Here is a 17504-nt window from a genome sequence, read left to right as displayed (position 1 = left end):
GTCCAACCCACTGCACCACCGCACCCCCCATGCATAGTGTAACACTGCTTTGAAATTCAAAGATCAAGATTAATGCTTAAACACACACACACACACACACTTTCTGAACTGCTTGTTCCATATGGGGTCGCGGGGAGCTGGAGCCTAACCCGGCAACTCAGGGCATAAGGCTGGAGGGGGAGTGGACACACCCAGGACGGGACGCCAGTCCATCGCAAGGCATTCCAAGCGGGACTTGAACCCCACACCCAACGGAGAGCAGGACCCAGTCCAACCCACTGTACCCCCCCCCATGCTTAAACATTGTATGCATTTTCAGTTCTGCTACTTCAAAAATTTTATATTTACTTAGAAGCATCAAATAAGTGTCAGGTTTTGAATGACTGGATCCAGAACAGGAATTTACATAAAACTTTTTTAAACTGCTAATCTCCTAGTTTCTATCTGAAAAACAGCAGTGTGGTCACATGTGACAGAACCTGATAATTTATTGCTGGTTTTGGTGAGTCTTGGGTCAAAATGGGAATGGGCAGGAATACTTGACAATGGGACAGTGTGCTGAGGGTCGAGATGTGAAATTTACCTTGGATGAATGTCTAGTGGACAAGTACAGCCCAGGCTAGACGAATTCATTCTGTGTGATTTGAATTTTTGCCTAAAGATTTTGTGCTCCTCTTTGACTAGATCACTAAGCCTTCTTGTGCCTGTAAAACTGGCTTGAAAGACATTAAAAGGATTAAGGTTGAAAAAAAGCTACAGGTTTGCAGTATACAGCACTATGTGTATAGTGTGTTTTGTACATTTGTGAAATCTTCCTTTTACATAATAAACATAAATTCTAGTGGCTGTGTCTGATTTTTGGAGTAAAATTCCAGAGGACTGAAATGTGACGTAATAAGACTACACAAAGTGTTGTAGTTTGTATATATGACCATGTAGGTGAAGCCTTTTCATCCATGTTTTACTGCAGAATTTTCCATCTGAAGTATGTATGAAATTAAACTAGGCCTAGAAATTAAAAAGGATAATATCACATGATAACATAATATGTAAGATCCTGCTGATGTTGACCTGTTTTGTGAAGTGTGATTTGGGAAACTGGACAACTATAGGTTTGCAGATGGACACTGGACAGTAGTTCGGTTGTGAAATGCAAAAAGTGCTTTTCTTGTCTGAAGACAATGACCAATATTCCAGGATCTTGTTACACACCATGATGATAAAACAAAAACTGTGCTCTAGAGCTCACAACAGCAATAATTATGAGCAATTTACAAAGAGGTATAACACACACACACACACAATGTTCACAACCGCTTGTCCCAAGCAGGGTTGCAGAAAACTGCAGCCTAACCTGGTAACACTAGGTACAAGGCTGGAGGGGAAGGGGACACTCCCAGGACGGGACACCAGTCCATCGCAAGGCACCCCAAGCAGGATTCGAACCCCAGACCCCCCAGACAGCAGGCCCTGGCCAAACCTGCTGCACTGCTGCCCACCCCCCCCCCTGAGGTATAATATGCTTAAAAAAATAAATACATGAAGACAAAACACAAGTGGAATCTTTAATGTAAGACTCATGCTTGTTGTGCAGGATTTGTACATCTAAGATGCATGATGTGGTGGCTCTGATGTGGCTCTGCTGACCTTTGTGCTTTTCACATTTTAATGTAACACTGTGTGATGACGGATGTTTGCGTGCTCTATGTTCACATGCGTGTCATGAAGGAATGGTGTTTTGAGGTGTTTTTAAATTTCACTTGCTCTTCTCGAAATCCGAGTCTCAAACATGGGGTATGGTTGTATTTTATGTGGAGGTGACGAAAGAGTAGTCAGGAAGAAAGAAGAGCTACACTCCTCCACCTCTGCCATTATCAATGACCACTAATCCTTTGCAGGGTCATGGTATTCCAGAGCCTATCCTCGAAACATAGTCCATGGTTCTGGAAGCCTTCCATCACAGGCTGACCCCATAATGCTTATTGACACACTACAGGCAATTCTAAGTTGCCAGTTCACCAAAAACGAATGTCTTTGGACTGTGGAAGGAAACCAGAGCACCTGGAGAACATCCACGCAAACACAGGGAGAACATGTTCTCTCTGCATGGACTGAACCTGATCTGAACCCATGTCTAAGCCCACAGCCTAGGAACTGAGGAAACCCCTCTTCACCCCCCCCCCCCCCCCCCCCCCCCTCCCAGCTCAAATCCTCGTAATTTCCACTCCACAAAAAGACACTTAGCAGCAATTGGAGCACTCGTCCGGCATGATGGTACAACACAAATTGTGCTCCACAGAGACTGACCTCCAGTCACAGTTGGCCAAACGGTTACAGCTGTTGTTTTTGTATTAATCCTCCATCAGGTAACAGCTCGCAGGCATGAGGTCGGTATATTTCCCACATTCGTCACGTCAGATCCTGAGCCAAGGCGACGTGCTTAAGACCTGATCCTACAATTTATTCAGAGCTCCACCCAATTCTTTTTTTTTTTTAAATTACACCCAGTGACTTCATTTTTTAGATAAGGCACATTTTATTTCACTTCAGCAATGCCACTGCTGTTCTGTAGTGATTTATTTAACTTATTAAAACCCTGAGAACTAGTTGTTCATAGATCCACTTTGGATTCACATGTGTAAAGCATTGTAACAAAAGTGTTGTTTTTTATTTAGAAACATTGCAAGGCCATGTTCTATGGTATTATTATTTATTCATTTAGCTGACTCTTTTCACCAAAGCAAGAAGTGTGTTTTTATATAAGTTACACTGATGTTGAGTATCTCACTCAAGGGTTCTATAGTAGGAGTAGCACTACAAGCATGGGAGCCTCCACTTGCAAAGCAATGGCTCAGACAAATCATTTTCAAAGGTTGTTCCAGGTTACGCTATAGATGGAGTCATTCTACTTTCTCGGTGAACATCTGGGTGTGTCCGTCTGAGCTTCGTTCGAGTTTGGTCTTGTTCAAGCAGGTTCTCCAGCACTAACAGACGTCGCAGTCACTTGCCACGGGGAAACGCCCTCACTCGCTTGACATTTGGGTGGAGCCTCCAGACTCGGGTGAAATCACGGTGCTTATGGATAGACTCTCACCACCTACACTGAGATATAAATTTTCCATGGCATTTTTCCCCAGAATTTCAATTTATAACCACAAGGATATGTAATGCTGGAAGCCAGCTTACCAAATGTTGTTTTAGAGCATTGTGTAGCATAGTGACCAAACTACAGATTTGTTCAGACATGATATTTCACTTCTAGGATTGTGCTCAGATGGGACTTATTCAGCTTTTCAAGACTTCTCAGCATAACACATCCTATTGCATTTGTTTAAGGAGTGTACAAATGTCTTAGTGTACATATGCATGTGGAAGTGTTCATAACCATTGCCTCTTTACATGACTGGAAGTTCATCTTTTATTATTTTTACTGGGAAACATGTCATTTGCAGTGCTCTAAGAATTCATGCATAATAATTCATGCTATGGGAATGGTGCAGGTGCATCTAGAATTTTACACATTTCACAAATGTGACATCCAAAAAAAAATTTTTGGCAGAAAAATATGTAAAAACTGATGTCTACATGATGATGTCACATCCATAAAATCTGAGCTATGTTACTACATGTACTATTATTACTTGTAAATGCAAGGTGTTGGTAGCATATTCAGTAAGGTTTATACAGTGAACCAGTTATAAACAATTTTGCCTTTATGAGCAATACATTCATCATGCATCAGTTATGGTATCACTGTATTGTAGAGCAGGATTTAAAAAAATACTGATGAGCCTCTAATAATACCTTGGTATATGTCTTTGAAGCTCTGTTTCATACTTTTCCCATCGTTTCTAAGAAGTGCTGTAACATGTAAAACCCTGAGGACTTGAATGTGAGTATCCAGCTTTCTTTTCCTCCAGTCACACCACTGATAATATTGTTGGATTGCGCAAGTGTGCACTGATTTATAATTTAATCCCCCTGCAAGGCCAGTTCTGAGGAATTTTTATTTACAATACATGGGAACTCAGGGAGGAACTGTGTACAGCTGCACAGATGGAAGAATGCAGAGTCAGAAGTTGCAAGGAAGAGTCACCGAAGAAGGCAACGTGACGCATGACTGCTGCTTTATGCACACGTGAAGGAAGGCAGGGGTGAGGCCTGACACTGGAAAGGCCTTAGAGCAATGTGAGGTGGTGCCATCTTCATCCTCGGGTAGAGTGTCCACCGCACCAACCTTATTTCCTCAATCCCCTCTTAGTTCTCTTGGAGCTGGAGAGACAATAAAAATGCAATAAACATTCTGTATTACAACAAGAATTTATCCTACTTTCTCAGAGCTGGTATATGGGCAACACATTGGAAAGTGTAGCGATGCTCTGTAGATGTATTCAATCAGAAACAAATTAAAATATCTTTCATATATACTTCAGATTTATAGAGCCTACACTGCATTTATGAAATATATAGGGTACTCTGTAATTAGCAATGACACACCTGGAAAGAAATAGCTGATTTTGCTAAACCAAAGATAGACTGGCAACAGATCACCCAGCAGACATAAACAGAAATAGAGCAGGAGCAGAGAGCGCATTTCTGAACTGCTCTTCAAAATTCAGTACTGTCCAGTATCATTTGAATCCAGATTTTATTAAATCATTAATGAATGTTAAATTACAGCCATTATGCACTACTGGACATGCCAAATGAAATGTATAGTATACAGGACAGTTACATCATTCAGCAGACACTTTTCTCCAAAGTGCCTTCCAGTGAATTCTATGTAGTGTTATCAGCCCACACACCTTATTCACCAAGGTGACTTACACGGCTAGGTACACTACTTACAATGGGTCACTCATCCATACATCAGTGGAACACACTCTCTTTCTCTGTCACTCACACACTATGAGGGAACTTGAACAGCATGTCTTTGGAGTGTGGGAGGAAACAGGAGCACCCAGAGTAAACCCATGCAGACACAGAGAGACCATGAAAACTCCACACAGGCTGAGCGGGGATCAAACCCCAATATATTGCAAAAAAAAAAAAAAAAAAAAAAAAACGCTCACAATGTGATTTATATCGTCAATTATGCCAGTCTGCCAGGGCAAGTGTAACGTAACCTGTAAATCTGGTGTTCCGAACAAATTTTGCCTGAACGGAGAAGCCATGTCATAACATGCAACAGCAGTGTGAAATATTAAACAATGGGTAACCACACTGAACATGTTGACCAGTGGCTGATTTCCATTTGTGCCTCGTGTCACATGTCAGTGGCTCACATTCCGAGACATACGCGACAGCTGGCACTGTCAATGAACAGATCTTGTCCGAATCTCTGTAACACTCTTTCTGATCCCACAAATAACATCACAGGGCACATACCCATGACATTTGGGCAGGCGCTCTATAAATATGGCCGCACAAGTCCGGGAAGTCATTTGCGGTGCTAAAGGGATTTGCAAGTGGATGAACATGCTTGATGCTGCATTTGACGTGACAATCCCTTTGTCCTGCTGATCCAAATTTGTTTCACTGGGCACTTGTGTATGATCGATTGTGCAATTTTAGTGCTATGGTTGGGAAATATGTGCCTCGTTCCAACTGCAGTAGCTGGCTTTGGTGCGTTTGGATAGTTGACACGGTGCCCTGGCGTAAGGGCAAATGTGCCCACGATCCTGTGCAACTCTCTTGGATTGTCTGAATGTGAATGTAAGCATTCACTGGGAGCAGAATGATTCACTGTCCACCGGCCCAGAAACACGACGGTACGACATTGACCAATCATTTTGCCTGTCACCTTCCACCTTTACACCCTGGCAATGAAAAACCACATTAGTGAAACTGGTCTCACCAGGAACACCAATGATAGAGTCTAGGCACGCAAAAGTAAACTGCATTGTTTAAGATTGATACATCACTTGCCCAGACAAGATGGTTGAAGGTGAAATCACTAAACACAGGACTAGAGTGAAGACAACAAAGAGAATGCTGACAGAAAGTCTTCTTCAAAACATGTGGCCATCAAAAGGAGCCAAGTGTGTATAGGATGACTGTTAAATGTTTGTTACCATGTTGGCGTGGTACCAGCTATGATCTTACCAGCATCTCTGGTGTGTCTCCATGCAGCTGTTCAGTTTGTCATGGTATTGTCATAAAGTGAACAGTGGCTCACTTGAATCCCAAGTGACATTCCGCTGAGACATCCCCATTTAACTCATGTCTCTACTTTGTCAAATCCGTGGGGTCTGATTTACCCAAATACAAGCCCAACATCTGAAGGTCAAATGACAGCTGATGGTGGGAATCACTCATATGGCTTCAGGTTTCTCAGAGGGCACATGGTCACAAAGTGAAAAGGTTACCATTTAATAGAAAAATGACAAGACATAGGGATGTGGGGTTTAAAGAGTGATGTTTTATATTTGAAAAAGGTTTGCATTGATGCCTTTCTAAAACAGGTGTTCAAAACTTTGGCAGCATTTGACTTTTCCCGTTGTTCTTTTTTTTCCACTGAACATATTCCGAGGTGTTCCCATTTGAAAATTAGTCATTATTTTATTGAAGGGCTCTCAGTAAGTGTTTATATTCGTGACACGACTGGAAATAAGCAACTGATTTTGCTAAACCAAAGAGACGCAAGCTTTGAAAAAGTCAAAAAAGTCAAATCATACAGAACAGTCAAAAAGTAAATCAGACAGAATTACGGCTGTCCGATAACCTGATAACCAGAAGTACTGCTATGTCGGTTGAATTTGATACATAGTGAAAACTTGCATGGTTTTCATTGCTAAGGGAGGGTACAGAAGTGGTTTATCATTGCCTTCTTCCACACGTCGTTGGATTGCAAATACAGGAAAAACATGTAAACTCTGCACACCTTGAGCTGGATTTGAACCCGTCTAGTTCAGGAGAGGCAAAGCAGCAGGAGGGGCTACACAAGGTTAAAATGGGTTACTAGATAGGGTTACAATAAAATCAGTTACAATAATCTGTGTCCCACAGATGATTTGTTCACAAAATTTACTTTGGTCGTTTGGAAGAAAAATCCACCTCAGCAAAACAGAAAAAATATATTAGCTGCCTTGAAATGGAATAAAAACCGTAAACATCTCTGGAACAACTAGAATTCCCTGGCAAACACTAGTCTTCCAAATATATGTTTGAGAACACGGCGAGGGACTAATCATATTTCTTCACCAAAGAGATCTCCAGCACTGAGCACTAATTTAGACTAGCACACTGAAAACTGATGGCAGTAACATGTACCAGTCAACTTGTGCGCAACAACCAAACACTAATGTGAGATAGTCATCAGCATAGCTCAAGGTTCTCCCAAATTTATCTTTTGCTTTCACTGAAAAAAATACTGTGTTTTTGTCCATTTTGGAATATCAAGGCACTGAGAAAAAACTCAGAAGTTCATACTTTTCTAGAGTTTTTCTGAAGAATCATCACACACGTCAAAACTTGCATCCCATTCAAAGTCCCATTCAAAGAATGGTCTTATCTTGCAGTAAGGTGAGGTCATATATTTCTCCCTTAACAACACAGAAAAGTGACGAGAAAGAGACTTCGCATATTTAATAACTCACCTATAGATGCATTTGCATTAATTTGATAATGGCCTTGGTCCCTTAGCTTCACATTTTGTTTTTGTGTTTGCTGTGTTTGATGTCCTTTTTATTGACATTCTCCTTATGTCAGTCTTGCATGTGTAGCAGAAATTAATTTATTCTTTAAACTTGTTAGAAATTTATAGCTTTATCATAACTTTCAAAATGTTGAGTTTTTTACATTTAATGGAAACATTTCCCCTTGTTTGATATCCAGTGTTAGATATTGATTTTCGTGAAATTTTTTATTCCCCAAGGTCAGTCCAGTGACACAGCTGGTAGCATTGGTGCCTCATTGCTCCCGGCTTGTGGGTATAGAATCTGAAATCTTTTGAATTGGGTCTATATATTATTGTGACTTCGTTGAAGAGCAGAACACATTTTAGGAGTTATTAATGTAGAAATCTAGCAAACTTTCCCTGTAAACTGCTTTTTTGTTTTTTGAAAAACAACATAACAGCCCCTTTTGATGGCTGTCAAAGGTATTGCAGATCCTCACCTGGATCTAAGAAACCATGTTCCCAACCCTTGCACCTAAGCATAAAGGTAGATTTTATCCCTCAATGCTAGCTCCAACAAGCAGACACAACCAGAACTGCTGTTCAGGGTATGTGGGGTTGGAGACGACAAGGTTCAGATGAAAGTGTCAAGTGTCACTCACGTTTTCTGATGGTCACTCACACGGTTCCTCAGGACATTGATCTGGGAGAAAAGAATAAAAAAGAGCACAATAAGTGTGGCAATACTTGGGTTATGTCAGTCATATCCATCAAAGATTCAGCTGCTTGTCTCTGCCAGTTCATGTCTCTTCTTCAAATGCCACCATTGTCTCAGACTTTCAAGGAGGGGTGTGGTGCATAATTTATTATTCCTGAAATGCTTCTGAAGGCATGCTAATACGGGGACTACTCAACTCATTTTTTGCCAGAATGTACTGATTTGTCCTTTAATTATATTGATACTTAAGATGAGCTTTTCGTTTTCTTACTGAGCCTTTACTTGGCAGAGAGTATGAGAAGAACGCATAAAAGACTTCCTAATTGACCTATTCATAGCTGATGCCAGCATGAGAGATACTTGTGTAATTAACAGCTGAGACAGAATATTGAGCTTTCTTTTGCACCCTGGGGGATTAGGCCCCAAGTGAAGAGCTTTGGGCCAAAAAACTGATTGGAAATTCATGTGGTGCCATCTAATTCTCAGCACTTGGCGTATTGTTGGAGCTCTGTCATTTGTGAGATACAGTAACAAGTCAGTGCTTTGCACCTCAAACCCATTCAACACAGTGTTGTGCAAACAAGGCCAGAGGTCCCACTTTGAGATACGCTTAATACAGCAATCTTTTCATCTGAATTATTTCCATTAGGTCTCTCGTTAGCCATACACATTATTTGAAAAACTGCTTTAACTCGAAATGTAGGAAGTAATTCTTGTTGTCTTGCAATTTCCAGTTAGTATTTCAGCACTGAGTTTTGGCTCCAGTTCTGTTCCCCCTTATTTATTTTATTTTATTTTATTTCACTTTGCTATCAGACACTGTAATGATCTGGCTTCACATCTCCAGTGTACTATGTTTTACAGTACTGTCAGCATTTGCCTTGCCCTGCCCTGCCCTGTAGGGACCTGTGATTAGTAAAAATGTGTGGATGAAAGAGAGAAGTGCAGCAGCACTGCAGCCTTTGCTTGCCTCATATTTCTGCCGTGCAAACTTGTACTGGAGCTCAAATTTCTCAGCTTCCAGCTGATGCATCCACTTCCACATCTCATTTGCCTTCTCCCTGTGGGACAAAGGAGAAGCATGACTTGTAGTGAAGTTTGAACCCTAGACTGACTAGTTTCCTCAGTAACAAAGTGTGATTCATCATCCTGCTCATACGCTTGACTTATGACTTTTCTGGTCCTTCTTAAAAGTGCCAGGGATCCTGTAGGAAAACTGCTCTCACCTGATTTTGTCTTCACTCAGGTGCTCTATGTTGAGTGGTTTGCGCCGATCGCTGAGGATCTTCTTCTTCTTCTCCCGTTCTGTCTGCTTCTTGCCACTCCGCCTGTCCGTCTGTGCAGGCAAAACAACTGTCAGTGTGGAAGAACATGGCTATGCGCTGCCTGTGGACACGTGTGCTGGGGAGAACCACCTACCCTCTGCATGTAACCACCAAAGTGCAAACTAGTTAGGGTCTTCTTCTTCTTTGCGTCATCCTCAGCTTTCTTCTTTGCTTCTTCTTCCTCCTTCCGGGCCCTCTCTTCCTGAGAAGTGACCGGGAAGGCAAGCAGTTTGCATCTCACAGTTACATTTAGTTGCTAGTTTCACAAAACCTCAGACAGTTCCATTAAGCTGCAATTGCCACTACGCCAATAAAATGAAATAGAAGTAGTGCACAAAGCACCTTCACTGTTTTCTTCAACGAAGGGAAATACTGTGGATTTTACCAAAATCGTTACATTAAAATTCTGCTCCGTTTTCATGCATTTATTCATTCATTTACCTGGTTATGATAGTAAATCCAGAGAAAGTTTTAATGCTTTCTTCAGTCTGATCCTAACTTCAGTTCTACTACCAGTATGACCTTAACCTTAGGTGGTTCACTAGCTGCAACGATTCAAAGATAACTCATTCAAGTCTATTTTAGTTAAGAAAACAATGAGATAAGGAGAAATGAAAATTGAGATGAAGGGGTAGATTTTAAAATTGCTAATAGCATAAACAGGAGGAATTGAATGGAATGAGTTAATGACAATGGAAAATACAAACATAAAACAGAAATCGTGAAAAGGAATAGACATCAAATGTACAAACTGCACAAAGAAATGCACTGAAACCTAATGCCAAACATAACCAAGATCAAATGGACAGAAAGTCATGGTACTCTTTTTGTATAAGGGTCCATGTCCCCTCATGAGAATATCTATAATCTAACATTCGACATTCATCTGTGGCCAAAGGAACAGCTGTGCATTATTTGACCAATCCAAGGAATCAGCATATTCTATTTTTCCCTCCTCAAAAATCTCTACCAGTGATCAGGATAAGCTGTTGATATTCTGTAGGGTAATAAAGGTAAAATTAGCTGTTATTAATAAATTGTAATAAACCAAACCCACACACACATTCACCGACATACATTCATTAAGGATAATTTAGTCACCAAATAACTTGAAACATGCCCTTGGACTGTGGGAAGAAGCCAGAGCAAAGCCACACCAAACACAGGAGTAACACAAAATCTCTGTACAGTTTAAGCCAATTTCAAATACATATATTCAGAGCTGTGAGAAAACAGCACTACCCATTGCATTACCAAGCAACCCATGTAAAACAGTGCTTTGAGAAAAATCTATTAATGATAAGAGAAATATTTAAGGTGTTTTTGCATAATTTCGGTACGTTTGAAACACCATTGGGGGATCATAATATGGAAACCTATTTTAAAGTTTTTGTTAAGCAAGCACAAAGCTTAGTGATATAGGTAAAGACAGGGGTCTTAAACAGTTCATAGTATCATATTATGAGAATGACTTTCTAATGACTTTCAGTAAACCTCTTCAGTACATTTGGGGGACCTTCTTATGGCAACAGTGAGTCTCTGACTACCCTGATAACCCTCTTATGATACTGTAATGGCCTCCTGGTAAGCCACTGGTGATCCTTTATAAATCCTGGTGAGCCTTTGGCAACCCCTCGATGAGCTCCTGCCGTTGAGATATACCTCCACTCTCTTCTGTCGCTCCTTTTCTCGTTCACTCCGGATCCTGTGTTGCTCTGCCCGCTCAGACCGGCGCTTTTCCTAGGAATGGGATTGGGAATAAGTGCTAATTCTCAAGAAATGGAATCGCATCTCGCAACCTACTATGGTGTCCTGAAAATAGGATGCAATACTATGAAGAATTAAACAAACCAAGGAACAAGCCAACTTTTCACAACATATAGGAATTTCATGCCACAGACAAATTTTGCTTTTTTTTCCTTCATGACATTCACTCCTTTAGAGCTTGGAACTGTATTAAAAATGTGGATCGACATCAGCTGTCTGTAAAAGTCACATTATCCTGGTTTTCACTGCAAGATGGCTTTCCTAAAGAATGGATTCATATGTAGTCTATGTCTCATGATAAAAGTAAAATGGTTGTTCTCCAGTTTAAGCACAACTGTATTTCTGTTCTAAAAGGAAAATGATTCAGTGGACATGAGAAAATCGGCAGGTGTTGTTTTGGCTGGAGACACTCACTATTCGTTCCTTCAAGCTGATGAGTTCCTCCTCCTCTTTTTTACGGTTCTCAAAGTGAGACTCAATCAGGGCCTGTAGTTCGTTCAGGTCCTTCTCCATGCGCTTGCGGTGGATGTCCTGTTTGGGAATGTAGCATCAGAATCCAACCAAATTGCCCAGTATCTCAAAATGCATTTTAAAATATGTCCACTTAATTCCATGCAAATTCTAACTGTTAAACTATACTCACATCAAAGTCAACCTTCTCTCCATCTGGGATCTTTGGAGGTACCAAGTTAGGCAACATAAATGGCCTGAAGAGAACAGTTGAATTAATAATCTGTATTTCTGTCATCTAGGGTGACCAACCTTGGTTCTCGAGAGCTGCAGTGTATGATGGTTTTAGCTTCAGCTAGTAATTCAGCTTACCTGACATGTACGTGACCTTGTATATCAGGTGCAAACCAAAGTATGTCTCTCTAAGCTATCTTGGATTGTGGCAGGGTTTAACACTTCTAACCTGCAGTTTTACTGCCAAGTACAGCCGTCTTTAACCGACAGCTTAGTTGTACCTGAGCATATTTAATAATGGTTGAACGCATCAGGGAAAATGTTTACTTACTTTGGTTTGGGTTTTGCCTCTTCTGTTGCTCCAACAAAAAGAAAATAAAAAAATCTATCAATCACCTGTCACTTTGTGGTTTAAATGGGCCCACAAATCATACAGCCTGTGACTGTCATAGCAATGTTACAAAATGTCTTAATGCCTCATTAATGATCCGTATAAAGGATCCTGTAGTCTGTTTCCTTTAAAAAGCCTTGAGTATTAACACTGTAAAACTTCTTCGATGTTCACTCATATTCTCAAAGGCACATGGTAGAATTTAACACGAGCTGTTTCACCTTCTGTTTCCTCGTGTTCTCCACCAGCATCTACAATGGAAATATGGCATCATTTTTGGGTCTGGGATGGACATAAACTCCTATTGCTTAGTGTCAAAGGGCCAGATAAAATAGACTGAAATAGAGAGGAGCAGTAAAGTGGGCTGGCGGGTGATGGGGGTGACAGGGGGTTTGAGTGAAGGTTGTTATGCTCCTGACTGGAAGCAGTTTAACAGTGCCCCTGCCATGCTTCCAAGTAAGGGATGGCATTTCAGGAATCCATGTTCATATCTGTGTCTGCGGGTGGGGGGATGGGGGTGTTGTTTTTCAAATGGCCTTCCCCATCCAACAGCCACCACAAGGCATGACACCTGGGAGTTCAAATCAGGGTGTATAAACTGAGCCCCCACCCACACCCCTCCCACTCATTCAGCCCACATTAACAGCAGAGCATACTGAGGAGTGTTTGAATACAGAATATTTCAGTCTTTAGACCATTAAAGCAAAGATTAATCTACAGTGAACTCTCTGAGGGCACAGCCAAAACAAATCGGAAGGCAATTTCTGAACGGAACTGGCAAGAATTTAGGGTAAACAAGAGGCAGGTCAGAGGTAGGAAAGGGCTGAGTAGATGGGTTGAGCAACCGTCATCTCACCTTGCCCATGAGCGCCATCCCCCTCATCTTCAGATGCCTCCTCCTGGTCATCTGCATCAGAATAGCAGAGTCAATAAATCCATTTCGCTCTTCAAACACGGTAAAACCATGTCTGTCGCCCTACTGAAGACTAAAGGAGGGGCAGGAAGTCTGTTGCATTACGATCAAGATTTATATAGAGCATAGGAATGTGCAGTGTATAGGTTTTTTACACACCTGCAAATAGGCATATACTGCACACTGCCTACAATACCATTAACACAACATGAGAAAACCAAAGAGAGAGAGTTGTTTGATGACATTGGGCAGAATCAGCGTCCAAGTCATTCAAAGGTGTTTTCTTTCCATACCGAGTCTGGTATGCGTCTGCTGAAAAGCGTTAATGACGACAATTAAGTAGAGTCAGCCTCAATGACTCATTGTGCTTTACAGGATGACAGCTCCCGGCAGCAACATGTGGCAGCCGGCCAGGCGCTCGAAGAAGATGAGGCGCGGGACACTCGAGATAGGAAGGTGATTTCTGTCTCGATCAGAAGTGAACCCTGAGAGCTGAGTGGGACGCTAGTGCGTGGGTGAATTTGTGTGCAGGATTGTGTGTGTTTGTGGTTGTCAAAGAGGGAATAAGTACAGGAGTGTTACAGCATTCAAGGTGAAAAGCTTTTCCCAGTGACCACTATATTCTGCTAAAAGTGGTGTGGCCAATCGTTTCATTAATATGACCAGCCTTTAGGTTCCTCGCACTAAAGCAGCAACTTTAGCGTTAGCGCATCACCTCTCACTTTGCCACCGCAATGCGGACAAGCAAGCAAAGCAGTACTACCTTCTGCCTCCCCTTCCTCCTCCTCCACCTCCTCCAACTCCTCCTCCTCCTCCTCCTCTTCTGTGCGAAGCAAGAGCACACGGTTAGAGAGCATCAGAATTAGCCGGGACCCCGGGGCCATACAGCAGTTACACAGAAACGGAAGGCACACCTTTTACCGTTTGTTACTGAAAGCAAATATTAGTTGGCCAAATGATTTTGTATAATTCATCATTAAATACCTTTCAATATCACTTTTCAAATTCAAAAGCGACAGTATTAGGCCTTGCAAAGCCAAGCAGAAACAAATAAATAGTGCTGTACACCTTTCATACGTTCAAGAAATAATATAACTTAATATAATGACAATTTAATATATATATCAATAGTATAATTTTATGGTTTATTTATAAAGGTTCTGCCCAGTTGCCCATCCATTCAGCCAGTGCAATTCAGTTACTATGCACTCCACTGGACTCTGCAGTGGAAGGAAATACAAAAAAGAATAACAGAATAGATGTATCTGACTTGTGCATGAACTTCTACTAAAGGACCATCGAGAATTTTAGTCTCTGGCAGAAGGAAACCTCACGAGATTATGAGGATTTAGATCAAATCCAAATGGATAAATGCATTACACGCATGACATGCTGCCTTGCGTTGTGAAAGTCCTAGACTTTACCGTTTCTATAATGCTACCTCAAAGTAACTGGGCAGCTGTGCCAAAAATTAAAAGCTGAAAACATTTCTAGTGACTAATAAATTACTAGTAATAAATAACTTTCTGCAACTTTGTTATTCATTATTTGTCTTGTGGATTATGTATGCTTGTGTCATTGCTGAAGCTGACATCTTATTAAGGGAGGCACCGCTCCAGATGTTGATGACCTAAAGTTGAGCTGGTTTTTGCTCAATATCTGCTGTTGTTGCTTCACTGAGTCAGCTACCCTGATCGTTAGTCAGTTGTTTTTGGTGAACAGAACGCAAAAGTTAAAGCTCTGTCAAGGTCCTAATGCGTTCGCCTGATGGATAATTCCTAAATGCGTCATAAATTATCATAAAAAAGAAGTAAGAATGTCTAGTGGCTCATATATGGGGTTCGATAATGTGCAAATGTAAAAAAAATGTAAGATTTTAGTGTGAAATATCTGCTTCAACTTGTTAGCTTGTGACATATTATGTAATAGGAGTGTTATGATTTGAGGATTTTATTCATTGTTGTGGAAAACGGGTTGAGTACACGAAGTTGACCAAGGCCCAAACCCCTGGGCGATTATTCTGCGCAGAAGGTGGGAAGTTAGAAGAGACAGGCCACCTGCGGCATGGGCCGCCTACCTCCACTCCTGACAAGTTCAAGCAGAGCTAGAGTGGCTGAATCTGCAGGAGAGAAGCTGCCTGCTGGTTGGACGTGGACAGGTGCCACAGAGACGACAGCACCACGCCGCAAAGAGACCACCGGGGAGCCGCCAGTGTGTCTGCACACGTGTCTGTGACGGTCCACGCGACCTGGCTGTCTGAATTGGACAGGCTGTTGGGTGTGCATTATGGGAACCATGGCATATGACCAAGGGATTGGCACTGGTTAACATGCATTCTTTCCATTACTTAGTAACGTGCCAACCACCACCGCTTTTATCCTTGCTTTACCGCAGAGCTCTCACGTGCAGCAATGCAAGGAAACACGTTTTTTCCCATGCTTTCCCCGTGCACATACCTTCAGCAATTTCCTCCTCTTGTTTTCAGGCACAAACATGCGCAGAAATCGCAGTTAGCGTTGCAAATCACAGAGGATCTCTTAATGAGCAAACATTCAACTTAGGCTCTCTGCGATGAACTCCTTCATAGAAAACTCAGATGTGGGTTTTTATTATTCAGTGGCAAAGTTTAATTTAAAAAGCACTCAGCACAAGCTGGCATCCGATCATGCCTGCAAATATAATGTTTTAAAAAGCCGTGCAAACACTTATATTAATACAGCTGGCTTTTCCCTTCAATTTCCATTGATAAGTGTATCAACTACTATGCAACTACTCATTGTTTGAATGTCTTTTATGGCCAGTTTCTGCAGCAAAGGATTCATTTTTACACACTCATATATAATCTGTTTAGATTGACAATCATTGTTTTGACATATGCAAAGCCATGTTTTACAAAATCTGACTGTATGGTTTCTGTTAAGACATGTTCTGTTGGTCAGAAATACTGTACAAAGTACAAATGGACATCCATTTGTTGTGGCTCTGCTATGAAAGTGGTACTACTTTGGGGTTACTTTTGAGGGTAACTGAAATGAATCAAGTAAAGCCATTACTTGGTATAATTTGGTTTGACAAATGTAATGTCTTACCTCCCTGCTCCCTGAAAAGAATGCAAAGAACAAGTTATTATTAAAAAGTAATTATTAACTAATTTTTAATAAATATTGTATAAGATTTCACAATATTTTTAATAATATTATAAAATTTATTAATTAAGAGAGAAAAAATAAAAATTAAACAGCTGGAAAACTTTTGCAACAAAAACGTAAAAAGAAAAATCTTTATATCTGCTTTTTATTTTTGCGTTCAGTAACTTTGCACTGCTGCTGGCTGAGGTTTCTAAGTAACCTTGTAATTGTGGGAAAAGTTTTACTTACTCGTATTCTTCCTCGTTGTCTGACATATTTAAATTCAGATCTATAAGCACAGAAAAAACACCAGTATGTTTGGCAGCATTAACATTCATGCTAGCCTTCTTTTTTCAATACCTAATTCTAATCTTAACTTAATGCTATTTACCTGAAGTGTGTGAGTATAAAGAACTATATATCTATTCTAGCTTAATAGGGAATAAATTGTCAATCGTCTGTTCTGAAGTATAGACGTTTCTAATAAAAATATTTTAGAACACAATACTGAGTGCAATGCTAACAATTCCATTCACAAATGCAGGATACACAGTGTTTTTTGAGATCCACAGTGAATGATGCAGGATGGACGTACCTTTAAAGCTGGTGGAGTTTTTGTAGACGGTGGGGAAATGATGGGACTGGGTATGAAACCACCCCTTTCGTCAAAGCCCACAACCTTTTAAAATGACCAGTGGTCATGTGACCCAGGCTTTTTCTGACGTGGAAATGTCAGATTGTGGACAGAAACCCACAATCCCGTTGGGGGGAGGGTCTTGGGCAGCATTGCTCTGCCATTGTGTTTATTTTTAACTTAAGAGGCTGATTGTGCACCCCTATGTGCTATCCCAAAAAAGGTTACAGGGCTTTTGAGTGAACTGCCAGTAGCAACTGCTGGATCTCAGGGATGAAGGTTGGTCCTCAGCAAGGGCCTGGGTGCCAGTGCTCACTTCGGATTTT

General features: G+C 41.1%; 1 protein-coding gene across 1 annotated transcript; it reads right to left on the bottom strand.

Annotated features, from left to right (window-relative positions):
- Positions 1-4212: 4212 nt before the first annotated feature.
- tnnt2a (troponin T type 2a (cardiac)) lies at positions 4213-16819 on the bottom strand. Its single transcript, XM_029246312.1, is given in 11 exon segments — positions 4213-4272; positions 8281-8321; positions 9307-9397; positions 9563-9672; positions 9756-9863; positions 11324-11401; positions 11843-11959; positions 12072-12135; positions 12444-12471; positions 14180-14231; positions 16790-16819. Coding segments are annotated over 11 exon segments (753 nt in total). The 3' UTR covers positions 4213-4238.
- Positions 16820-17504: the final 685 nt, after the last annotated feature.

This window comes from Scleropages formosus, chromosome 19 (genome assembly GCF_900964775.1).
Source record: "Scleropages formosus chromosome 19, fSclFor1.1, whole genome shotgun sequence".
NCBI lineage: Eukaryota > Metazoa > Chordata > Actinopteri > Osteoglossiformes > Osteoglossidae > Scleropages > Scleropages formosus.
Note: the sequence above shows the minus strand (reverse complement) of the source record. Positions and strands in the feature narration are given on the sequence as shown.